The following is a 25,494-nucleotide window of genomic DNA, read 5'->3' as shown; positions in this document are numbered from 1 at the left end:
GGTGAGGTTGCCCTTTCAGCAGAGCTCTGTCTACACGGGAGGTTCCTCCTAGTCCAGGAGAAGGTGGCCCAGGTGAAGGAGCCCACCATGAGGCAGACCCCCAGGGGCTGTGACTCTCCTGGGAGCAGGGAGTTCCCTGGGTTGCAAACATCATGATTCCCTTTACATACCTAGGCAGAGTGTCTAGGGCCCTGGGAGGGGGAGGAACCAAACCCCAGCAGTTGAGGCACTTCGGCCCGCCACTTGCTGGGTAGCGGTGGGTTGCCTGGACGGTGATCCACATCCCTGAGTCCTGCCTGCACCCACGCCTTCCTGCAGCTCACGGAAACCTCTTCGCGCTATGCCCGCAAGATCTCGGGCACGACTGCCTTGCAAGAGGCGCTGAAGGAGAAACAGCAGCACATCGAGCAGTTGCTGGCTGAACGGGACCTGGAGCGGGCCGAGGTGGCCAAGGCCACGAGCCACATCTGTGAGGTGGAGAAGGAGATCGCCCTGCTCAAGGCACAGCATGAGCAGGTGGGTGGGCAGGCAGGGCCATGGAGCACCCAGAGGGCACCAGCGGTCTCCTCGGGCCAGTCTTGTCCCTCAGTCACGCTCAGTGAGGAGAACTTGGGGTGTGCAGAGAAAACTGAGATGCATGTTACACACACCCCTCATCCTCCTGGTGAATTTCCTTCCAATGGTAGGTCTACATTCCACCTCCAGAACCTCGACACAAACTTGCGTATCCTGCTTTTTCCTACCTCCTATAGTGCGAGCATGATTTCTAGGTCATGGAAAATTCTTCCCCGTTTGAACAACTGCATTGCCGTCTGTCACGGGCTGTGTCCTTACTGACGTGGCCTGTCCCCTGCTGGTGTTTAGGTTGTTTTCCAATTCCTCACTTTTTCTAAATAATACTGATGTAAACATTTTTGGGGTACATCTGTCCACATTTCAGATCATGCTTTCGAGCAGATTCCTGGGTTGGGTTTCAGGGAAGGAAGTCCTTGCCCATAGCCTTGACTCTGCTGCTGTCATGTGTCTACTCTTCCCTGATGCTTGTTCCCCACATGGGAGCTCCCTCCTAGGCCCCTGTCCCCATTTGGAGCCTGGCTCACTCATCCCTCGGGTTCTGGAATTTTTAAGGCCAAGCTCACGTGTGTGTCGTGACAGGGGCCTTGACAAGACAATAGGTCTTAGGCCCTCAAGGGCTGAGGGAGGTGGCAGGTACTGGGGGCAGGTGGACCTGAGGTTCCCGCTCCTGGCACTCAGCCGGCCCTCTTCCCTCACATCTAGGTCCACGGTTCCGGACAGACTAGGGCTGGCAGGGGAGTAGGGGTGGCTGGGTTCCAGGCCTGGCTCCTCGCACCACCTCCACACCCACCCCTCCCCCACCTGGCTCCCGGTCCCCAGGCGGAGGCTGACCCTGTCCTGGCCCTCGCTCGGGGCCCAGTATGTTGCAGAGGCAGAGGAGAAGCTGCAGCGGGCCCGGCTGCTGGTGGAGAGCGTGCGGAAAGAGAAGGTGGACCTGTCCAACCAGCTGGAGGAGGAGAGGAGGTAGGTGCCACTCCTGTCCTGGTCCTGGTCCTGGGGGGACACTTTCCCAGAGCCTCGTTAAGGATGACCAGGAAAAGCAAGGCTCAGGACCAGCAGGCACAAACCCCGCCTCCACCACGTACTGGCTGTGTCACCTGGGCTGGTGACATGAGCTCTGCGGGCCTTAGTCCTCTCATCTGCAAAGTGGGGTGATGATCCCCATCTCTGCAGGCTGTTGGGAGGACTTACAAGATAACTCCAGTAAGGCACCCAGCATGGCACTGAGCACATGGGAGACACTACATACGTCACTGTTTTCCTTCCTGACATGGGGTTCACCGTTCCTGCCCTGCCCGGCTCATGCAGCATCATGAGAACGCCCAGATGGGCAGGGGGACCTCTCACTAGGGAGACGTGCATCCGATGTCCCCACCCCGTGACCCAGTTCAGCGCAGGGAACACCCCTTCTGCATTAGGTCCCTCGGGTGGAGCTCACAGCCCGTGTCCTGAAGCTTCATTCCCATTTCATGTGTCAGGAAACCGAGGCTCAGAGAAACAGCAGGAAAAGGCCCCTGGAAACACCTTGCCCTTGGGGCTCAACCTCGGGGCTGGGAGCTTTACCTGCTCTGTCTCCCTCTGTCTTACAATTAGCCCAGGAGGCAGGTATTGCCCCCCAGGTCACAGATGAGAAAACTGAGGCTCAGAGCAGGGAAGGGACTTGCCTGAGGTCACCAGCCTGTTAGTGGTGCCACTGGCTCTTTCTGTCCTGCCAGTGGCAAGTGGGAGTTGTGTTCCCTCTGTGTGGGGACTCTGGCCTGACTTGGTCCTGGGTCGCCTGGTGGGGCTCAGAGCTGACTGGGGCCTGACAAGGGTTTCCCTCAGCCCGGAAGCCTCTCTTTGTCTCCGAGCTGCTGACACACAGATTTCTGCAGCTTTCTCTGCTCCCCTGCACTGTAGCACCTCCCAGACCCAGCCCTCCACCTCCCCCAGCTTGGGTCTGGTTTTGGGCTTTCAACTGAGGCATGTGCTCCACGGGCTGTTGTTACTGTCTGACTTGGAGACAGGAGGGCTTATTTATATCTGCCTGAGAGGGTCGGTGGGGCCCACGCATCTGGTTCCCATGGCAACGTGCCTGATGCCAACAAACAAAAACAGATCTTTCAGACGTCGTGGGAGTTGTGTTCAGGAAGGCCTGGGTGCAAGTCCCAGCATTGCCCTGCACTTGCTGTGTGATCTTGGGCAGGTCACTAGCCCTTTCTGGGCCTTAGTTTCATCCTCTGTGTGCTGGGAGCTGTCACGAGGCCCCAGGAGTAGCAGCTTTGTGAGCTGTAATGTGCCTGTGTCTCTTCCCTGTGCTCTCTCGGGGGTGGGTGGGTATGTCTCCTTGAGGGTGGGCCCCACACCTGCAGCAGGGAGTTGGGAGCCCTCCACATCAGGGAGCAGCCCAAGCAGTGGGGGCTGGGACTCTGGGCCCTGATTTTGAGGGGAGGGAATGAGAATGGGGTCAGTAGGGGAAGAAGCCCACCTTGCCTCCTTCCCCACAGACTGTTCCATGCGGCATGTCTGTTCCCTGCTGTGATGAAAACAGAGCTGTTAGTGCTTCCATTTACTATCCATTCTGTCATTTATTTCCACAACCACCCTAGGGGGGAAGGATGCTGCATTAAACATTCCTATTTTATATAAATATATATATATGTGTGTGTGTGTGTGTGTGTGTGTGTGTATATATATATATTTTTTTTTTTTTTTTTTTTTTTTTTGCAGAAGGAAGGATTTATTTCTTGCAGCAAATAAGGAGAACACTGGGGATCTTTCCCAAAACAGTGTCTATTTTAGAGAAGCCAGTGTTCTCTGTGTAGAGCATGGATCAGGAAATTGGGAGGGCTGGATGTTTCCAGGAACTTGGGGCTCTGGGCAGTGTCTTCTGCATAATCTGAGTGTGGACTTTGGGCCACCTGTGGCCTTGGCTCTCTCTGCCATGGCTGACTTGGCAAAGCCCACCCCTTTGGGTGAAGCTCACTCAGCCCCCTCTCCCCCTGCAGGAAGGTGGAGGACCTGCAGTTCCGAGTGGAGGAGGAGTCCATCACCAAGGGAGACCTGGAGGTAATGGTCAAAGGCCCCCCCACCCCAGGCTTGCACCCCAGGCCCAGCCCTTGAAGGGCAAATGGCCATGAGGTCTAGGCAGCAACTCTGGGCCCCCTGGGAGGGGGCAGGGGGTATTACAAGGGAGAAATGGGGAAGGGTCAAAGATCATACCCTGGGTGGGAGTGGGTGGCGGTCATGAGAGACTCAGGTGTCAGAAGTGGGAATGGCTCAGCTCCAGGAGCCCCAGAGGGGCCATGCTTCCTGTGTCAGCAGCTGGGTGGAATGGACCCAAGGCATCCACAGAGCTGGGCCTGAGGACATAGTGGCCAGCCTCCCCCGTCCCTTCTTTCTTGGGCAGTAGCCCTAAAGGTGTTCCCTGGGCCCTTTGTTCATCTTGAATTCCACATAAAATTTTGGCTGGAAGTAGCTTGTGGTTGAGTCACAGAATTTATAGACGGGAAAACAGGCTCAGAAAGGCAAAGGGACCCTCCCAGTCATGGAGCAAATCAGCAGCCAGTGGGACCAGGACCCAGGACTCCTGACTCCTGCATCCAGCCTGTAAGAATGGCCAGTTACAGCGCCTCCTCAGTTACAGCACCTGGACGAGGGGTCTGGACCTTTCACTCTCACTCTCCAATCCAGCCACCCTTTCTGAGCTGAGGGATGGAGGATGCTCACATCAATTAGTAAAGCACTTAAGGATCCCTGCCCCCCAAGACAAACACCAGCCCTCCTCACCAAATCATTTGGAGGCCACGGGGCTCACTAGGCCTGCTCACAGTTGGGTGGGCAGGAGTGCCTTTCCACTAAGACCCTTCCTGCTCCCTGGGAGGTGACAAAAGACAAGGACTCCCAGAACCGTCAGATGGGGCAGGGGGCAGTCAGTTCAGTCCCTCTCCACACTCTGGTCCTGGCCCTAACTGGCCTTGGGCAGCCTCTTCCTTTCCCTGGGCCTCTGTTTGCTCCCCTGTAAAATGAGGAGGTTGAACTAGGTCAGTGATTCTCAAACTTGAGAATTCATCACCTAGAGGGTGTGTTCAGACACGAAATGCTGGGCCCTGGCCTGAGTGGCTGTTCGGTAGGTCTGGGTGGGCCCCGAGAATCTGCATTTCTAACAAGTTGCCGGTGATGCTAGTCTGGGGACCATGCTTTGGGAATCACTGCACTAGATCATGTCTGAGCTCCAATGGGTAATTACGGTTTCTGATTTTGTGAAAAAGCCGTGTTCAGACCCCTATGACTTCCATCGTCCAGCAAAATTGTGCATATGGCTGTCCTGTCCCTGGATGACGACGGCTCGGGGAGGGACATGTGTGATCTAGGGTCACTGACAGCTGCCCCTGTTGGGGCAGGTTTTGCCGCCTGAACTTAAAGGATGGATACTGGGGCACAACCTGGTGTAGGAACCCCAGTCTGGTATCAGGGTGTTCCAGTGTAAGTTTCCGTCTTAGCCAAGGGGGCAGGTCATGTGGTTATGTTTAGCAGGCCCTCCTGCAGAGGCTGGGCGGGGGCGGGGGGGCTTCTGGGTTGCAAAGAACAGAGACCCCTCCTGCTAACTCCAGTCATCCGGGGGTTACTGAAAGGCTGCAGGAAAGTCTTCACAGCCCCAGTGGCAGGCAGTTCAGGGAACCAGAAGGAGGAACAGCAGCAGAACTGGAGCCTATTCTCCCCCACTGAGGGGCCTCCCTCTTCTCATGACTCATGGTCTGTCTGTCTGTCACCGTGTCTGCAAGTCTCTTGGTACATCTGCTCCCTTCTCCCCAACACCCATCCTCCTGGATCCGCCCAGGCTCCAGCACCCACTGTCTCCCAGCTGTCCTCTTGGGAGAATCTGATCGGCCCCAGGCTAGCCAATGGGCTGGCTGGCTTTGGATCAGGTGTCCAGCCCAGATCCAATCAGCCCTGGCGGGGAGAGGCGTGGGGGTGGGACAGACAGTGACAGACAGCTAATTCAGTCCAAGGGCAGTGGAGCCCCGTTGCTGCTGTTTTTATTGTGACTATATTCATGGCGACCAGAAGGCAAAAGTCCCTCTCATCCTCACCTGTCTTAAAAGTCAAAAATAAAACCCAGAATACATCCTTGAGCTTCTGGTCCCCCTCCAGCTATGTCACCCCAGTTCTCTGCTTGTCCTTCTCCTGTCCTCCCCCAGCTACCCAAGGTGCCCCATTCCAACCTCTCACCTCCTTCCTGACCTTGAATGTTGGCCTGTCCAGGGGCTCAGTCTCAGTCTACACTCTCCCTGAGAGCATCCAGTCTGTGGCATTAAATGCCCTTTATAAGGCCATGATTCCCTTGGTCCTCCCCTGAGCTCCGCGCCAGTATACCCACCGGACATCCGCACCAGGAAGAGCAAGTGACGGCTACTTGTAATAGTTCCTGGGGCTTCAGGAAAAAACTACCACAATTCAGTGGCTTCAAACAACACACATTTATGCTCTCACAGTGCTGGAGGCCAGAAGTCTGAAATCAAGGTGTGGACAGGGTCAGTTCCATGCCTCTCTCCCAGCTCTGGTAAGATGGCTGGCAGCCACTGGTGTTCCGCGGCTTGTCGCCGCATCACTGCCTCTGTCGTCACGTGGCCTTCCTCCCTGTGTGTTCCTGTGTCTCTTCACGTGACCTTCTTATAAGGACACTAGTCATCAGACCCACCTTAACCCAGTTATGACTTCATCGTAACTACTTACATGTGCAAAGACCCTATTCAAAACGAGATCACATTCTGAGGTTCCAGGTGGACATGAAATTTGGGGAGATGCTCTTCAGCCCAGGACAGCACCCCCCACATGTAACGTGTCCCAAACAGGTCTCTCCATTTGTTCCTGCCTCCCCTTCACCCCGTGCCCCCCTTATCCTTCCCATCTCAGTAATTATCCCCACAATCCACACGGTTGCTCAGGCCCCGCAGCTAAAATTCATCTTGAACCTTCTCTTTCCCTCCTCCTTCCATCAGAAACCCACTTGACCTTGCCTCCAAAATTGTCTTCATTCCCGCCACCACCTTTCTGGACCCGGTCACAGTGGGTGACCTGAGACAAGTTACCCCTCTGTTTGGCCCCTCTGTTTCCTCTCTTGTTCCACACTGAAGCCAGATAGCCTTCAAAAAGAATCTTCAAAATGTTTTAACGTTGGAAAAATTTTTAACATAAGTAGAGAGGATGGTATGATGCACTTCCATTTACCCATCGCCCAGCTTCAACGATGATCAACTCCTGACCACTCCTGTTTCACCGCCATCCACAGCCCTCTCTCAGGTTATTCTGAAGCAAACTGCAGACATCATATGACCAGATCTCTTGAAAACATAAATCAGATCCTGCCCCTTCCCTGCTCACGCATCTGGTGACGCTACTCTAGATAAACCCGGGCTCTGTAGCCCAGGGACGACCCTGGGGACCCAGCCCTGCTCCAGGTATGTGGGGCTCCTGTCTGAGCTAGAACACCCCACGCTCTGTCTGAGCTTCTGCACGTGCTGGTTCCTCTGCCTGAAACACTCGTTTCTCCTCCACCCCTGCCCTGGTCAGCCGGTTCCTGCTTTTCCTGCAGGTCTCCCCTTAAATTGTATTTCTCAGAGAGGCCTTCTCTGCCTCCTTGACTTTGCCTCATCCTTCTTGCTCTGTTCCTAGGCCAAGTCACAGTCTGAAATGATCCTCACTGGTCATATATTGTTTGCATCCCTCCCCAGGATGTAAGCCCCTTGGGGGGGCCCCTGTCTGTCTTGTGCTCTTTCCTGTCCCCGATGCCAGAGCAGGGCACAGCATGGTGAGATGCTTCTGGAAAACAGGCTGGGGACATGTTTTGTGGTTCTTGAATGGGCGTGGCAACATGTTGCCTCATGAAAACGTGTGCCATTCCCTGCTGCCCCCCTGGTGGGGATGTCAGGTGGCTACCTTAGACTTGAAGATATTGGGGTTTTGCTGTTGTTTTATCATCCAGGGGTTTTGTGTTAGTGTTTTGTGAATTAAATAGCGCCTCGGTGTTATTTTTCCTTGGCATGGGAACACCCATTGTAAGGGGAAGAGCCAGAACTCAGAATCAGCTATTTGTTGAGAACTGACTGTGCAGCTCAAGGCCTGGAGGGAGATTAAGAGGGGCGACGTGCCTCTGACCTTCAGGAGCCACTGGTGCAGTTGGGGAAACTCCTCCCCAATTAATAATAGCAGCCTTCTGTTATCCGAGGGGCGTCCCAAGGCAGTAACTTTGTGCTTTGGAGCGGGGTAGACACCGTGCATGCAAGGAGAAGGGGGAAAGCTGTAGGTCAAGGGCTCAGGCCAGGCTTCACCGAGCTTCCGGGATTTGGACGGGGGGCAGGGACACAGGGAGTCCCCCGCTTCAGGAGCTTCCGTCACTGCTCCGTGTTGCTGCTGGAAGTCTATGTCTCCTCTCCGTGGAGTCAGGCTGGTTTGGGGTTGGGGAGACCCTGGTTCTAGAACCTGGAAGTCTGAGGTTTAGGCCTCCTGCTGCCCCAAGTTGCTGGATGATTCTGAGCCTGAGGTTTTCCCCCTGGAGTGGCCGCTGTGAGATAGGGAGATAACCGAGATACCCCGTGTGTGTGTGGGAGGGGGGCGGGGCTTGGGTTCTAAAGTTGGCACGTGAGACAGAAATTACATCCTCCCTTACACCGCCCTGAGTGTCAGCGTGTAAGCGTGGCAGCTCCCACCGCTCACGCCTTGGGCAGCATCCCTGGAGCAGAATGAAGCCCAGGTCGTCCATCTCACCTAAAATCTAGGCTTCAGGGGCTCTCCCCCCGCCCCAAGCTCCCATGGGTGAATTTACCTGAAGCAGCTCCTCTGGGTTCTCCCGTGCCCCCATGGACCAGGAGGCTGGGAGTTCTGAAAGTGACAGTGAAGGGTCCTTTTGTAGGGGCTACCAAATGAAGTTGCCCGTGAAATTGTGAAGCTGGAGGCTTTTCTTGCCCTTGGGGCCACAGGTATGGTATCTGTGATCAGACTCTGTCTAGCATGGGTCCCGGGCAGGATTGCTGTGCCTATCATCAGAGGAGAGGAGCGGGGTGAGATGGCCCCTGCAAGGCTGGGGTTGAGGCTTCAGCCTGTAATTTTCTGGAAGAGACTGAGCAGGGCTGTTTTTTAGCACTGGGGCATGCTGCCCTCTTGGGGGGAGAGAGAGAAGAGGCATTTGTTCCTTTAGGAAAATTCACAGGAATAAGATCATGGGCCAGAGGACATAAAGGTCTCTATAGCTCTTGATGAATTGCACGAGTATTTCTGAGACGATACTGTGAGTCTACACTGTCACCATTGCCCTTGTCCGTGTCGGGTGTATTCTTGGTTTTTACACAGTATGCTACGGTGCTAAGCCCTGCCTCTCCTGAACTGCCGCTCAGATTTGCTTTCACCTCGTCTCTCCTTGGTGATGATGGGATGAGCGGGAGGCTGCAGACGGAGGACCCTGGCTTCTCCCTATGGAGAACCTGGTGTCCAGACCCCTCTGGATGCCCTGGGCCTTCAGCCTCCTGCTGCCCTCGCAGATCTGTTACGGGAAATCCAAATGCCAGTCTGGATGCCCTGAGAATGTCGGGCTTTGTTAGTGTGTGAAGCGGGTGTTGTGAAGCGGGGACAAAAGTGCTCTTGTGCTTTCGGGAGACCAGGCGTCCTCGGCGGGGCCTGGGGAGTGGGCAGTGCTGGGGCCGGGTTTGGGGCAGGGCGGTGGGAGGCATAGTCCAGCCTCCACTAAGGAGGCCTGGCCGGGAGAATCCTGATGGTATGGGTATATTTGAAAACCTCCCATTCAGTCAGTTCTTTGACCTTTAAGACAGGCCTGGGGGCCAGGAATCCTGGGGTCATATATGGGGGCTTCCTGTGTGCAGGATTCTGTGCCTAAAATGAGAAAAAGCCTGAGGCTCCCCGATGGGGCGGGGAGAGTAGGCTTTGCCTCGTCCCCCGGAGCTGCAAGGGGAAGGGCCACCTGGGGGTGACAGAAGGGATCCGGGTGCCCATTGTCGCCCCTTCCAGGGGCCGGCTTGGGCAGGGTTGCTGCAATCTGTGCTCTGCCCTTAAACGAACCCAGCTGGGACACAGTGAGGGGCGGGCAGCAGGCCCACCCTGCCCCGCCTCCCCAGACCTCCTCTCTTTCCTTGACCTGCTCTCCTGTCTTGTGCACAGAAGATGACCTGCCTCTCTCTCTCTTTTTCTCTCTTTCTCCGGCTTCCTGTCCCTGTGCCCCTCTCTCCTGTCCCCACCTCGCCACCCGCCCCGGGTGGACCAGACCCAGACGCAGCTGGAGCACGCGCGCATTGGCGAGCTGGAGAAAAACCTGCTACTGGAGAAGGCGCAGGCCGAGCGGCTGCTCCGAGAATTAGCCGACAACAGGGTAACCGCCGCCACCTCCTGCCACCAGCGCCTTCGCCTGTTGACGCCCCCTTCAGCTTCCCTGTTTTTATTATTTTCTCTCCCTCTGGCCGCTCTCCTCACTTTTTTTTTTTTTTTTTTCCTTTTGTGCCCCTTCTAGGGAGGTTTAGGAACGTGCTTTTATGCTCCGTGGCCATGTGATGCTTGTTGAGAGGAGGGGGTCTTGGCTCTCTGGGACTTTGCTCCCCAGCTCGTGGTCCCACTGGCTGGGAATGTTCTGTGAGAGCCTCCCCCCGCCCCCCCGACATTGCATTGCCATGACCATGCTTTGTCATGTTCAGAAATCGGGGGCTCTTGGGAACGTTCTGCCCCTGCTGTGGCCAACCTATCCATGCCTCCCTTCTCCCCAGGCTGGGGAAGGCAGAGGTTGGGAGACTGTGGATCCAGGTTTCTTTAGCCTGGAGGGTCTTAAATAGCATGGCATGAGGGGCCAACCTGAAGGACCTGGGGCTGGGGCAGTGGTGGGCCTTTGAGGGAGTGGGGTGTCCCCAGGGCATGAGACTCTGTGTCAGCCCCAGGGTGTGAGTGGTTCCTAGACCAGGGAAAGCTCTGCGTGGGAGTGAAGTCCCCCCTGATTCCCAGGGCATGGTTCTGAGTCCAGTCTCCAGACCCTGCTAGCCCCTCCACGCCCACCATGCGTGCCCCGGGGGCTGGGCCCCCATGCAGGCACACATCCAAACAGCTGGTCAGCCCAGCCGACAGCCCAGCTGCAGGTCCCCCGGCCATGGAGTTAAGCAGCCACAGAGCAGAGACTGGGGAAAACCACCGTACACGGACTGTGGGTGTAGGGTGGGTGACCATTGGTTTCTGCAGGTCGGCCTCAGTACACGAGTGAGCATGTGTGTGTCCGTGAGCGTCTGGAGACACACACGGGTCCCTGTCCACACATTGGCCATTGCCAGGTGACTGCGTGTGCAGTACACATGCATGTACACGGAGTCTGCTTGAAGAAACTGACCCAGTCACGGTTGACAGGCTGGAGCCCTCCACACCAAGGCATCTTCCTCTAGGGTTCAACCTGATTAGAAAGACAAAAGCAGGTTTATTGAACTAAAAAGGTCACCTTCAGAAACAAATTTCTTAAGCTTGTAAAAGATTTAAAACTTTCAAATATATTGCACCCAAATCTGTGATCACTGACACGGTCGAAGTAGGTTTTTGGCGGATGGAGCCTCTGATCTCAGAGTTTTCCATCAGAAGGAGGGTCTGGGAGCATTCTTTTTTTTTTTTTTTTCTACATTAAACATTAAACCGGACCCTTCTTTGGCCACCCCCTCCAAAAGGCCTCTCTGTGAATCAACTCATTCCGGCTGGAACTTTTCTAGGGCAGGATAGTGCGAAATTCCCTCTGTTGTGCCTGCCCTTTAAAAATAACATGAACTTGAAGAAAGCCATAACCTCAAATAGATGGTTTCCCTTAGCCACCGATTTCTCCCAAACCGCCTAGAGCAGCGGGGATCAGGGAGTCCCCGAGTCATCACTGGGACACAAGCCAGGGGAAGCCTCCCTGGGAGCTGCGGTGGGCAGGGCGGCGCTCAGGTGGAGCGGGGCGTCCTTCCCTTCTCATGACCTTCCCCCGTGCCCTGCAGCCGGCCCGCTGACCCCGGTCTCCCTCTCTCCCGGTAGCTGACCACGGTGGCCGAGAAGTCGCGGGTGCTGCAGCTGGAGGAGGAGCTGAGCCTGCGGCGCGGGGAGATCGAGGAGCTGCAGCAGTGCCTGCTACACTGCGGCCCGCCGCCCGCCGACCACCCCGAGGCCGCCGAGACCCTGCGGCTGCGGGAGCGGCTGCTGTCCGCCAGCAAGGAGCACCAGAGGGAGAGCGGCATGTTGAGGGACAAGTACGAGAAGGCGCTGAGGGCCTACCAGGCGGAGGTGGAGAAGCTGCGGGCGGCCAACGAGAAGTACGCGCAGGAGGTGGCGGACCTCAAGGCCAAGGTCCAGCAGGCCACCAGCGAGAACATGGGGCTCATGGACAACTGGAAGTCCAAGCTGGACTCGCTGGCCCTGGACCACCAGAAGTCCCTGGAGGACCTCAAGGCCACCCTGAACTCGAGCCCGGGTGCCCAGCAGAAGGAGATCGGGGAGCTGAAGGCCGTGATGGAGGGCATCAAGATGGAGCACCAGCTGGAGCTGGGCAACTTGCGGGCCAAGCACGACCTTGAGACGGCCGTGCACGTGAAGGAGAAAGAGGGCCTGCGGCAGAAGCTGCAAGAGGCCCAGGAGGAGCTGGCCGGGCTGCAGCAACACTGGCGGGCCCAGCTGGAGGTGCAGGCCGGCCAGCACCGGCTGGAGCTGCAGGAGGCCCGGGACCAGGGCCGCGGCGCCGAGCTGCGGGTGCGCGAGCTGGAGAAGCTGGACGTGGAGTACCGGGCCCAGGCGCAGGCCATTGCGTTCCTCAAGGAGCAGATCTCCCTGGCCGAGCAGAAGATGCTAGACTACGAGCTGCTGCAGCGCTCGGAGGCCCAGAGCAAGCAGGAGGCCGAGCGGCTGCGGGAGAAGCTTGTGGCCACTGAAAACAGACTCCAGGCTGTCGAGTCCCTGTGTTCGGCCCAGCACACCAACGTAGGCGGCCACCCCTCCTGCCTGGCTGTGCGGGGACCGCGACGGCAGCGGTCCAGGCTCGAGGGCCTGGCTGGGGAGGGTCTAGGCGTCTACTGACCTTTCATTTCCAGTCCAGGGAAGCGTCCTCGTTGCCCCCAGGAGCACGCCGTGCGAGATCGGAGGGCACCTGGCTCGGAGGAGGAGGTCCTTCCGTTAGAAGGGCAGCAGGCCCGGGTGACCGTGGGGCCCCGAGGCGGTCTGAGCTGACCTGGCTGGGTCCCCACAGGCCAGGCCCGGAGAGATGTGTATCTAGGCACAGGGAACAGCCTTCTTCCCAGTCCCCAGACACGTCCCCCTGTGCAGGCTCCTGGGCCTCCTCAAGGCACCAGTACCAGATGCTCTGGCACTGGGCTGGCAGAGATGTGGAGGGCAAACCCTGCCCATCTCCAATGTGAGCACCGACCTAGGGGACCCGAGGGCGGCCCCCTACCTGCTAGTCCTGATGAGACTGAGCAACAGTTCAGCAGCCGCTTTCCCGAGAGTGGGGTGGTCCCTGGAGCGGGCTCTGGAAGGCTAGCGGGGCGAGACCCTGGAGAGGCTGCTGCCATTGGGCTCAGCTTTGCTCCAAATCTAGAAGTCCCAGCTGAGCATGCTGGGGAGGCCAAGACCCCGGGTAGCCTGGGCGTGTGCTGCAGCGGGGGCAGGAAGGGCCTTATGAGTGGCTCTGGGCGCCACACCTGGTGCAGGCTCTATGATGCCCTATCTCACCTGGACTCCTTCAAGGTCCATATAGGCTTTGTTTCATAGATGAGCAAACTGAGATTCCGAGGCAGAGTACCTTTCCCAGGTTTTCTTGTCCATCAGTGGCAGAGCTTGTGTCCAGCCCCACTGCCTAAGGGCCAGCAGAGGGTGCCTGGGACGACAAAGTCAAATCTTATACGATAGGACAGCTAGCAGCAAGATCGTTGCCTTTTTATTAGCCATGGGGGTTCCTGAGCTTCTGGTTCCCTTTGTACACTTAAACCAGAATTTAACGATTGAGCAACAAGTATTCAGGAGTTCCACGTACAGGGGGTGCCTTTTTTGTAAAAGGAGCTCTGCCCGTGTCACACCTTGAGGTCCCACTGCATCGACCTTTCTGCCCCCTTCTCCCAGGGAGGGACCAGCCAAGTGCTCTCCCAGGATGCTGGGCAGAGAGAAAAGGAAGATCCTCAGGTTAGCTGTGTACACATGACCTGATTGGCTGCTCAGGCAAGGAGGGTCAGGCCTGGGACCCCAGGACCTGGACTCCTTAGCAGGGGAGGTTTGGGGCTGCTGTGGTTCCGCAGGATGGCCTGCTGCCCCTCAGTCACAGACCTCAAGCCAAGGAGTGGGTGGTGATCTCAGGAATGCCCATCTCTTGATTTCCACACACGTGGGGACTTGGTCTGGACCCACATGCCTCCCAGATTCAAAGGTTTAAGTCCAGGGACAACTCAATTTTTGGTCTCATGTAGTAAGTATGGGAATTTGGAGAAATTTTAGTGCGTGCCTCATTTTCCCTGCAGTGTGTGTAAGTAAAGATCTAGGAAGCTTAGTTAATCACAACAGACTGAGACTAAAGCAGGGCTTGGGATGTATGAGCAGGAGTATGAGGGGCAAGTGGATAGAGGTGACTGCCTGCTCAGCTCTGTGCTGCCCTGATATGCAATACTGGAATCTGGCAAACTGCAGGCTCAGGGGACAGCCGGCTTGGGCAGGGGGCCAAAAACTTCTACCAAAAGGCAGCAAGGAGCCTGTTGATGTTTTGCCACGCAGATATTTTTTTTTTTTCCTTGGTTGATCTTTTCTTCTTTGGCTTCTGGATTTATTTTTTTTAAAAGACGTGTTAGAGAGAAAAGAAGTAGCATTTCTTGAAGTCCCTCCGGGAGCCGACCCCGGTGCGTGCCCTGCACACGCTGCCCCGTGGCGGTCAATTCTTGCTTTATGGATGGGAAACCAAGGCCGGGAGTCTTGCCTCTGGATGATGGTGGACACAGAGTCCCAGGACCAATCTCTGTAGGCATCCCAGGGAAGGAGACATCTGTTTAATATAATAGGCGTTTGCACGAAGGAAAGGGTAGGAGGTGATCACGTGGAAGCTACATAAACAGCCTTCCGGGGCCCTGGGAGCAGAGGGGGTCCTCTTGTCAGGGAAGCCAGCCCAAGGACATCTGTGCCCCCTGCTTTCTCGAGTCCCTGAAAGTCTCCTTGAATTGGGGAGAGATGGGCTCTCTGGGGCTGAGGGCCGGGAGGGGGAGGTGAGTGTCCCCCTTACCAGGCTCTCCTTTCAGATGATTGAGTCCAACGACATTTCAGGGGAGAAGATGAGGATGAAGGAGACTGTGGAGGGTGAGTGGCCGCTGGGCCGGATGAGATGCGGGGCTATGGGGAAAGACTGGTCGGTTCTGCCTCTGAGCTGGGTCCCGCTTTGTTTTGCATCATCTGCCGTTTGGTGAGAGCGGCCTACTGCGTGCACCAGCCACTCACCCACCAGGTGAGGAGCGCGGAGGCTCAGTTTATTGAGAACCTGATTGTATGTTTGGTTTTGTTATTTTTAAAAGAGGTATAAACTTCAGATTGTTCAAAGGGCGTATGGTGAAGCATCCTCTATTCCCTAGTTCCCTCCACAAAGGCACAATGTTGGCCAACTCATGTCTCTTTTCCAGAGATGGTTTATGCACATACAAGCACAGAGGTAACACAGGTGGTGCCACACCTCCCACACTGTTCGGGCCCCTTACTTTTTTTTTTTGGCCACGCCTTGCGGCTTGCGGGATCTCAGTTCCCTGACCAGGGATTGAACCCGGGCCACGGCAGTGAAAGTGTGGAATCCTAACCACTAGACCACGAGGGAACTCCTTCAGGCCCCTTACTTCTTTTTTCCCATTTAATAATGTATCTTGGAGACTGCTCCCTGTCACTACATTCTTTTATATGGTCCAGAATATTCCATCATGTGGAGCTACCATCGTGTATTTAGCTGATGGATCACGGGTTGTTTCCAGTTTTTGTCTGTTACAAACCCTGCTGCAGGAAATTACCTTGCCCTCCATTAGGCTCAACCCGGGCCCTCAGCAGTGAAAGCGCAGAGTCCTAACCACTGTACTGCCAGGGAATTCCCTGGCTCAACTCATTGTAACTCCCACCGGCTCTGGTTGAAAGTATGTTTCCCCACAAGCTTCACCAACAAAATATTTCATCAAACTCTTTGATCTTTGCCAATCTCAACTGTAAAAGATGTTACCCGATGTAGCTTCAACTTGCCTTTCTCTTACTGTGAGTGACACTCCATTGCCATTTCTCCTTGCATCCTTTGCCCATTTTTTTCCCTGTTGGGTTATTGATCTTTTTGTTGGTTTTTAGAAACTACTTATATATGACTTTGCAAACATTTTCGCCCCATTTGTGGTTTGTCTTTTGACTCTTTTTTGGGTGGTGGTTGCCGTGCAGATTTTTAAAAATCAGTCTTTTCTTTCTGGGATCCTGGGTTTATTATTTTTTTAATGTATTCTGTGGTTTCCTCTAGTACCTTTTAAGTTCCATTTTCTATGTTTAAATCTCTGATCCGTCTAGAATTCTCCCTTCTATAAGGTGTGAGGTAAGGATCCATTTTTATTTTTTTCCCAAGAGTACCCACTTACGCCAGTACCATTTTTTTTTTTTTTTTTTTGGCTGTGTTGGGTCTTCGTTTCTGTGCGAGGGCTTTCTCTAGTTGCGGCGAGTGGGGGCCACTCTTCATCGCGGCGCGCGGGCCTCTCACGATCGCGGCCTCTCTTGTTGCGGAGCATAGGCTCCAGACGCGCAGGCTCAGTAATTGTGGCTCACGGGCCCAGCCGCTCCGCGGCACATGGGATCTTCCCAGACCAGGGCTCGAACCCGTGTCCCCTGCATTGGCAGGCAGATTCTCAACCACTGCGCCACCAGGGAAGCCCTGCCAGTACCATTTTTGAAAGCCTCATCTCCTGCCTCCACTGATTTGAATTAACCAAATTTACCATCTTTAAATTCCATCAGGTAATTGGTTCTATTTCTAGACTTTCGATTCCTTTCCAATGACTTGTCTGTCTCTTCGTGTGCCATTTCTACAGTGTTTTGAAGCTTTGTTTATATTTCAATTACTGGCAGGGCTAGTCTTCCTGCTCTGCTTTTCCAAAATTCTCTCAGCCATTTTTTTGTTTTTAATAGAGACAAAATTAACTTAAAATAAAATTAACCATTTCAAAGCAGACAATTCAGGGGCATTAATACATTCACAATGTTGTGCAACCACTCCTCTATCTAGTTCCAAAACATTTTCATCACTCCAAAAGGAAGCCCCATATGCATTATCAGTCACTGTCTATTTTCCCCTCACTGCAGCTGCTGACAACTACTAATCTGCTTTCTGTCTCTGTGGATTTGCCCATTCTTGATGTTTCACATAGAAAGAACCATACAATATGTGGCCTTTTATGTCTGGTTTATTTCACTTAGCATAATATATTCAAGATTCATCTGTGCTATAGCACATGTCAGTGTTTCATTCCTGTTTATGGCTGAGTAATATTGCATCGTATGCATCACCACATTTTGCTTATCCATTCACCTGTCGATGGACATTTGGGTTGCTTCCACCTTTTGGCTATTGTGAATAGTGCTGCATGTGCAGGTACTTGTTGAGTACCTGTTTTCAGCTCTTTGGGGTGTATACTTAGGAGCGGAATTGTTAAGTCATATAGTAATTGTGTGTTTAACTCTTTGAAGAAGTTTTTTGCCAGACTCTCTTGGCTAGTCTTGCTTATTTTTTCCAAGTGATTTTAGAATCAGTTTATCTATTTCCACAAAAATTACAATCTGGCTGGTATTTTTATTGGTATCATGTCAAATTTATAAATTAACTTACAGAAAGTTAATACCTTTCTAGCACTTTCCATGAATCTTTTTCATGACTGTTCTGAGGCTGTCCAGTATTGAATGCACATGGCCAAGTGACATGGGCACCATTACTATCCCCATTCTTCACTTGAGGAAACTGAGACTCTGAGAGTTAAGTTGCCCAAGACCACACAGTATTGGTGCCTCTTCTTTTTTTTTTTTTTTTCTTTTTTTAAAAATTATTTATTTATTTATTTATTTATTTTTGGCTGTGTTGGTTCTTCGTTTCTGTGCGAGGGCTTTCTCCAGTTGCGGCAAGCGGGGGCCATTCTTCATCGCGGTGCGCGGGCCTCTCACTCTCGCGGCCTCTCCTGCCGCGGAGCACAGGTTCCAGACGCGCAGGCTCAGCAGCTGTGGCTCACGGGCCTAGTTGCTCCGTGGCATGTGGGATCTTCCCAGACCAGGGCTCGAACCCGTGTCCCCTGCATTAGCAGGCAGACTCTCAACCACTGCGCCATCAGGGAAGCCCTGGTGCCTCTTCTTCAGGGTGGGTTACCCAGAGGGACCACTGGAATGAGGAAGAACTTGGACTCTTGAGGCCAAGTGTGACCCCATTTTAGGGTTTTGATGGAAGGGCCACCCCGTCACCCACTGGACCGCAGTGTTGGCCCTGGAGTATTGATGGCCCCTCATCTCTCCCTTCACCCCAGGCCTGCAGGACAAGCTGAACAAGAGGGACAAAGAGGTGACAGCCTTAACATCCCAGACCGAGATGCTCAGGGCCCAAGTAAGTGGTAAGTCTCCCTCCTTCAAGGCAGATGCGGGGAGCTTTCTTTGGGCCGTGCCGTGTGCCAGTCCAGCAGGGGGTGGGTGGTACTGCGTCAGGGTGCCCTCCCCCACTCTGCCTTGAGAAGGCGGCCTGGCCCAGTTCACATGCACTGGGCTTCCACCTGGACAGCAGTGAATGGGGAGCAGTAGCCCACACTCGGTCCATAATATAATTGGGGACCCCAGCCAGCTTCTCTCCTCAGAGCCAGGTCTGTGTTCTCTGTGTTCTGACATTGCATCATGAGTTCTTACTTTCTGGGCTTGAAGACCCTTGGGTTTCAGTCTCTCTACCTTTTGATACAGTATTTGTGCACCAGCCCCTAGAAGAAATACCAGGATTTCAGAATCAGGGGGAAGGACTTTGGCCACAGCAAAAAGCAAGGCACAGGGAGAGTGAGGCCAGAGGGGAGACTGGGGAGAGACGGGGGGGTCTGGAATTTGTGACTTGGTGACAAACTGGCCCTGCTTCTTGTCCGCCAGAATGCCATTGGTGGTGTCCATGAGACGGCCCCCATCCTGGGAAATGGTTCCCACCCCCACTCCTATCCAGTTCCCATCACGTTCACGTGGCATAATTGGTCCCGACAAAGGTCAGTTGACCTCAGATTCCTCCGGGGCCAAGGTGAAGTGTTAGCTTTTCCTTGTCCAGGCAACAGTGTAAATGCCCGGGCCCTGTCTCGGGAAGGGTGGACTGCTTTCCTGACACCAGAGGGCCCGGCTACTGTGTGGGAGCTTTGGTCTGCTTTTCGTAGTAGCTCTTCTCGGCCCCTCGCTGCCTGGCCCTACAGGACGAGAGAGGCCCACCCAGTGGAGTGTGTCCCTGTGACCCCTGGGAAACCTGCTCCCTGCCCGGGCCTTGGCCCCCAGGTGGGATAGATTCCCACAGTGATCCCAACGCTCTCCCTCCTTGCCCTGCCGGCTGGCCCTCAGCACTGGAGAGCAAGTGCAGGTCGGGAGAGAAGAAGGTGGACACCCTCCAGAAGGAGAAGCGGCGCTTGGAGGTGGAGCTGGAGGCCATGTCCCGGAAGACCCATGACGCCTCGGGCCAGCTGGTCCTCATCAGCCAGGAGCTGCTCAGGAAGGAGCGGTGAGTCAGCCGTGGGCTGTGTGGTCAGACCTGCCTGACCCTCACTCCACCCAGTTAATATTAGCCAGTCTTCTCCAGAGGCGGGGCAGGGATAGACCCGGTGGACAGATGGCTGGCATCACTGATGATCACCATACTGTGCACTGCTAAGCTCCGATGAAGCCTCAGAATCCTTCTTAACACAGTTCTCCAAGCAGAGCTTATAGGAAAGGTTAGTGGTTCCCAAGCATCTTGGGCCCAGGGACTCCTTGAAACCCTTAAAAATTATTGAGGATTCCCACCACCTCTTCCTTGAAGCTCTTCTTGATTGATGTAGGCCACCGTGAGCTCCTCCATGCTTCTGTGGTACTTAGGATGGGAGTGGGAGATCAGCAGATTAACAAGTAGAGATTTATTTTCCTCACATAACAAGAAATCTGGAGGTAGCTGTAGCTGGCATTTGGTTCAGTGGCTCAAGATATCAGTGCCAACACCTTTGTTCTCTTGGGTTCTGTTAGACTCTCCCTCGTGGTTGCAGGGTGGCTGCTGAAGCTCCAGCCATCAGGAGCCATCATTCCTAGCAGGAAGAAGGAGGACAGGGAAAGGGTCAGTGCCAGCAGACTTCCACTTTGTTCTCAACTACCCATGGCCACCTAGAGAGGGAGTTTTCCCCTCCTCTATAGTAGATGCAAGCAAAGGAAAGAGCTTAGAAGGTGTGTGTCCTTTTCTCCCGTGCCGTGCCCATGGAAGACATTCCTACTTGATCACTGCACTCTTTTTCTGCAAAGCCCAGAATCATTCTCACCACAGTACTCCAGGCAGCTACTGCCAGTTGATTAAGAGTTGACATAGGAAATAAAACTTATTTGACATCAGGCATTTAAAATGTCTTGCCACATGAGCTCTCTTGGATAAATGTTTTGTTTTTTTAATTTAACTTTATTATTATTTTTTAATTTGAGATAACATTGATTTATAACATTATGTAAGTTTCATATGTACAACATATTTCTACTTCTCTATTATTTAGTTTTTAATTAAACAAATACTATATTCTCTTTTTAAAATTTATTTTATTGAAGTATAGTTGATTTACAATGTTGTGTTAATTTCTGCTGTACAGCCAAGTGATTCAGTTATACATGCATATACATTCTTTTTCATATTCTTTTCCATTATGGTTTATCACAGGATGTTGAATATAGTTCCCTGTGCTCTACAGTAGGACCTTGTTGTTTATATATTCTCTATATAATAGTTTGCATCTGCTAATCCCAAACTTCCAACTATTCTCTTTTTTAAAAAAAACTTCAAAATCATTCTAAGAAAGGCTAAGTCCTCTTGACTGTACCACCCCCGAATCCTGGCCCCTCTCGGGTTGTGGTTAGATGGTTTCAGGCCTTGTATTTCCTCTCTGGCCCCTCCTGGCACAGATGCTGTCTTAGTAGCCAGTGTCCCCCCTCAGGGTGGCCAGTCTCCAAGCACTTGGCAAATTGCGGAGCGCGGGAGGGGAGGGGCCCATCTGAGTGCAGGTGTTCTGTGTGCCCCCCACCCCCTCCAGGAGCCTGAACGAACTGCGCGTGTTGCTTCTGGAGGCCAATCGCCACTCCCCGGGGCCTGAGAGGGACCTGAGCCGTGAGGTCCACAAGGCCGAGTGGCGGATCAAGGAGCAGAAACTCAAGGATGACATCCGGGGCCTGCGGGAACAGCTGACCGGGCTGGTACGTGGGGAAGGGGGCGGCCTGGGGATGGCGGACACCAGGGAGGGGCTGGGGCTCTCTGCTGTCAGCCATGGAGACTGATGACCTCCTGGAGCCACCCCAGGGATAGCCAAGTCACAGGGAGCGTTCAAAATCCCCTAGAACCACAGGCAGGGTCAGCAAGGTACCTGGTGGAGGGGCCGTGGGCGGTCCCTTTTGTAGATATTGTGGCCGGCTATGTGTCCGTCTGGGTGATGCAGTGCAGAGGAAGACTTCCTAAGAATCTCACCAATCCAGAGGTGGGATGGGCTACCAGCAGGTGGTGAGCTCACCATCCAGAGGAGTAATCAACCAGAAACCAGCTCCTTGTTCAGGGTCTGACAGTGGCGATTCATGCATCCGTTTCAGGAAGGAGAGGGGAACAGGGGCCTGACTGAGCAGTCTCCAGAGGTGGCGGTGGGGTAGGCGAGTGATGCTGGTAGCACAGGACGGAACCATCCCACTCCATCCCCCTGTGGTCAGCATTCAGGACGAGCCTGTGGCCGGTTCCTGGGCCTGGTCAACTCCAGAGCGTTGACAAGATAGTGTCTGGGAGGACAGGACTGCTGTCAGGGGAAGCTGCTCCAAAGCACCCCGCTGCCCTCCCACCCAGCCACACAGGCTCAGCCACGCTGGAGGAGATGGAAGGAGAAGAGGGGCCTGCGGCCATGGAAGCAGCCCTGGGCCTACAGGGTTAAGGGAGAAGGGTATCACTCTGGCTGCACCCAACTGTGTGTGTGGGGACCACCGGGCCCAGCCGCCCTGCGGCCTTTCAGTCCTGGCAGGTCTGGCCAGCAGGGGGTTGGTTACAGAGCCCTCCGTGGTCCTCGTGGTGCTGTGAGCCTGGGCGTAACTCAGAAGCCAAGGCCCCGAGGCTGGTGTGGATTTGGGAGCTCTGATTCCAAGGCTTTGCCAGAGCCGCGTGGAGGGGGCAGAGCTGCGCTGACTGTCTCCATGGGCCACAGGCTGGTCAAGTTTACACGTGACTGGCTGCCCCTTCCCGTAGGAGAGCCTCTCCCATGTCCCCCTGCACTGTCCTCAGTGCCACGGAGCTGCCCCCCTGGGAGAACTAGGGACGGGCTTGGTTGTTAGAAAACCTCCTGGAGCGAGGAAAGTCTGGGTGGGGAGGGAGGTTTGGGGAGAGGGTCAGAGCAGAGCAGAAGGGCCCTGGAAGCACCGGCCCGGGGAGGGCAGTGCAGGGAAGCTTCGTGTGGGAGTGAGGAGGCTGGTCTGCCCACAAGGCAGGTGCATCTCCAGGTACCACGGTGGGCGCGGTCAGCTGCGGAGCACTTGGAAGGGAAGGGAAGGCCTGTCCGGTTGGGGCAGGGCAGGGTTCTGAGGAGAGGTTCAGGGATGAGGCTGTAGGTCTAGAGGTGAAGAGGAGGGACCCGCATAAACAGTGTGGAGGGAGTCGGGGGGGTGCAAGAAGGAAAGAGGGGGAGGAGGGGTCCTGGGTTTCGGGGCCTGAAGAATATGGAGCATCTGACAGAGCCTGGGAATTGAGGGCGGGGGCCGAGGAAGATGCTTCAGAGGGGACCCTTAGGTGAGGGAGGGAGGCCTGAGGGGCAATCTGGTGATTCTCAGGCCTGACGCAGAGATGAGGTGGGACAGATGAGTTTCCGGCCTAGAGGAGAGAACACCCTCCTGCAGCACGTACACGCGTGCACACGCTCTTCCTCTCTCCTGCTGCTTCCAGGACAAAGAGAAGTCCCTGTCGGATCAGAGGCGCTACTCCCTCATTGAGCCGTCCTCGTCCTCGTCACCGGAGCTCCTGCGGCTGCAGCACCAGCTGATGAGCACAGAGGATGCCCTGCGGGACGCGCTGGACCAGGCTCAGCAGGTGGAGAGGCTCATGGAGGCTATGAGGAGCTGCCCCGATAAGTCCCAGGTGAGCTGGGTCTCAGCCAGGTCCTGAGGGGAGAGACTCCACCCTGCGCCCTGGGAGTCCCAGCCCAAGGGGTACATGGCTTTATCCCGAGGAGCTCAGACTAAGGGCGGAGATGCCCTGAGAGCCGGTGTTTCCTAGGGTGGGTCCTGGGACCCCTATTCTGATGGGCTCTGCTCAGAGTTTGGATCCTGAGATGGTCCTGTTGGGAAGACCTCGCCATCTAGTGGACAAACCAGGAAATGCTGCCTGGTGAACCTTGCTCAGCATCTTGCCCTCGACTCTTACAGGCCACCGGCAATTCCGGTTCTGCAAATGGCATCCACCAGCAAGACAAGGCCCAAATACAAGAGGTAAGGGGCACCCTGGCCCCGGGGAGATGCTCTGCCACTCCCACGGCCCTCCTGTACAGGCCGACTTCTCTGGAGAAGAAACTTTGAAAAGCCACCAAAAATACAAAGATACATTGTGCAAGAGGCTTTACAATAGGGTTGCTCACAGAGTGGGGCCAATGTAGTCAGACTTGATTCAATGACCATCCTGCTCTTTTAACCTTGTTTCTCTTTCAAAAAAAAAAAGAAAACCTTTTATTATAAAGTAATACATGCCTACTGGGCAACTTTTGGGGAAAAAAATTAAAAATATATAAAGAAGAAAATACTGGGAATTCCCTGGCAGTCCAGTGGTTAAGACTCTGTGCTTTCACTGCCATGGGCCTGGGTTCAATCCCTGCTTGGGGAACTGAGATCCCACAAGACACGCAGTGAAGCCAAAAAACAAAATACTTACCAGTAGCCCTTCTACCCAGAGATGACCAAGGTTAACATTTTTAAGTGATGTCCTTCCTGAACTTTGCTAAGCGTGTGCGTGTGTGTACGTGTATGCATGTACAGTCAATCCTCACTATTCCGTATTTGCAGACTTACCTACTTGGTAACGTTTATTTGTAACCCCAAAGTCAATACTCATGGCACTTTCCTGGTCATTCCTGGACACCCGTGCAGAGTGGAGAAAAAATTTAATCACCGGACACGCATGTTCCCAGCTGAGCTCATACAGAACACCATGCTGCCTTCTTGTTTAGCTCATTCTGCAAACAAGTGTCCTTTTCACGGTCTATTTAGTGACATGGTTTTCACATTTTCATGCTTTTTTCTTGGTGATTTCCGCCATTTAAAATGGTCCCCAATAGTCTTGCTGAAGAGCTGTCTAGTGTTCCTAAGTGCAAGAAGGCTGCAATGTGCCTTCCAGAAAGTACTTTAGAGAAGCTTCATTCAGCCATGAGTTATGGTGCTGCTGGCCTTGAGTTCGTTATTAATGAGTCAACAATATATATTCAGTGAGGTGTCTTTAAACAGAAGCACACATGAAACATGGTTACGTATTGATCCATCAACGAAAATGTCAGACCAGAGGTTCGCAGGAACTTTGTATTTCCACTGGGAGCGATGGTTCAGTATTTGCTGATTCAGCATCTGTGTGATTCTGTAGAACAGTACTCCTGCAAATAACGAGCATTGTTACGTGTGTATGTATATGTCCGCAGATGTGTGTACACATTAACTTTTTTTTTTTTTTTATAGATTTTTTTTTTTAAATTTTATTTATTTATGGCTGTGTTGGGTCTTCGTTTCTGTGCGAGGGCTTTCTCTAGTTGCGGCAAGTGGGGACCACTCTTCATCGTGGTGCACAGGCCTCTCACTATCGCGGCCTCTCTTGTTGGGAGCACAGGCTCCAGACGTGCAGGCTCAGCAATTGTGGCTCACGGGCCTAGTCACTCCGTGGCATGTGGGATCTTCCCAGACCAGGGCTCAAACCCATGTCCCCTGCATTGGCAGGTGGAATCTTAACCACTGCGCCACCAGGGAAGTCCCGACATTGACATTTTTGAAATACAGTCCTCCTTCCTTTTTTAATAGAAGATTCCTCCTTTGGGGTTTGTCTGATGGCTCCTGCTGATTAGAGCCAGGTTCTACGATTGAGGCTGGAATACACAGTCAGTGCCATGTTCTTCTCCGGGCATCACGACTGTGGTGTGTGATGTCCATCTGCCCTTCATTCCTCATGTGAATCTTGATCACCTGGTCAAGGTGTTGTTTGACTCCTCCGCTGTATAGTTGCTGGTTCTTTCCTAACGAGCATTCAGCGGAGACCCCGGAAGACCTTGTGAATCCTCTGCTCCTCACCCAAATGTCCCTGGATTCATCATCCATTCATGAATCTTGCCTGAGCTGGTCTTTACTGTGATGGTTGCAAAGTAACACATAAATTATTGTACTGTATCGTATTATTATTATTTTTTTGGACACGCCGCGCAGCTTGTGGGATCTTAGTTCCTCCACCAGGGATCAAACCTGGGCCCTCTGCAGTGGAAGCGCGGAGTCCTAACACCTGGACCGCCAGGGAAGTCCCTAAATTATTTTAATGGCGTAGGTAGTGTGCTCTATATTCAATTTCACCTCTTGGTTTCTTTCACTGAATATTTTCTCTCTTCCTTAAGCAGTCTTTGTAAAGTCTATGTTTTATAAAATTGTGGGTGGAAAATTTGTTTCCTGAAACTTCATGGGCCTGACTCCCTTGCTGGGAAT

The 25,494-nt window shown here is 53.9% G+C and overlaps 1 protein-coding gene across 5 annotated transcripts in view; it reads left to right on the top strand.

Moving 5' to 3' along the window:
- CLIP2 (CAP-Gly domain containing linker protein 2) overlaps positions 1 to 25,494 on the top strand; it is a 77,314-nt gene that overhangs the window by 48,929 nt on the left and 2,891 nt on the right. For 3 of the 5 annotated variants that reach the window (XM_059896334.1, XM_059896336.1, XM_059896335.1), the window contains exons 6-16: positions 319 to 516; positions 1,436 to 1,539; positions 3,564 to 3,624; positions 9,830 to 9,934; positions 11,599 to 12,534; positions 14,826 to 14,883; positions 18,099 to 18,182; positions 19,147 to 19,303; positions 20,844 to 21,003; positions 22,718 to 22,909; positions 23,197 to 23,259. In XM_059896334.1, the coding sequence (XP_059752317.1) occupies positions 319 to 516; positions 1,436 to 1,539; positions 3,564 to 3,624; positions 9,830 to 9,934; positions 11,599 to 12,534; positions 14,826 to 14,883; positions 18,099 to 18,182; positions 19,147 to 19,303; positions 20,844 to 21,003; positions 22,718 to 22,909; positions 23,197 to 23,259 (2,118 nt within the window). The remainder of the gene's footprint in view (positions 1 to 318; positions 517 to 1,435; positions 1,540 to 3,563; positions 3,625 to 9,829; positions 9,935 to 11,598; positions 12,535 to 14,825; positions 14,884 to 18,098; positions 18,183 to 19,146; positions 19,304 to 20,843; positions 21,004 to 22,717; positions 22,910 to 23,196; positions 23,260 to 25,494) is intronic. The other 2 variants (XM_059896338.1, XM_059896337.1) reach the window with 2 other exon arrangements.

The sequence above is a fragment of the Balaenoptera ricei genome, chromosome 15 (assembly GCF_028023285.1).
Source record: "Balaenoptera ricei isolate mBalRic1 chromosome 15, mBalRic1.hap2, whole genome shotgun sequence".
Taxonomy (NCBI): Eukaryota; Metazoa; Chordata; class Mammalia; order Artiodactyla; family Balaenopteridae; genus Balaenoptera; species Balaenoptera ricei.
The sequence above is the reverse complement of the archived record's forward strand: the minus strand, read 5'-3'. Positions and strand labels throughout refer to the sequence as shown.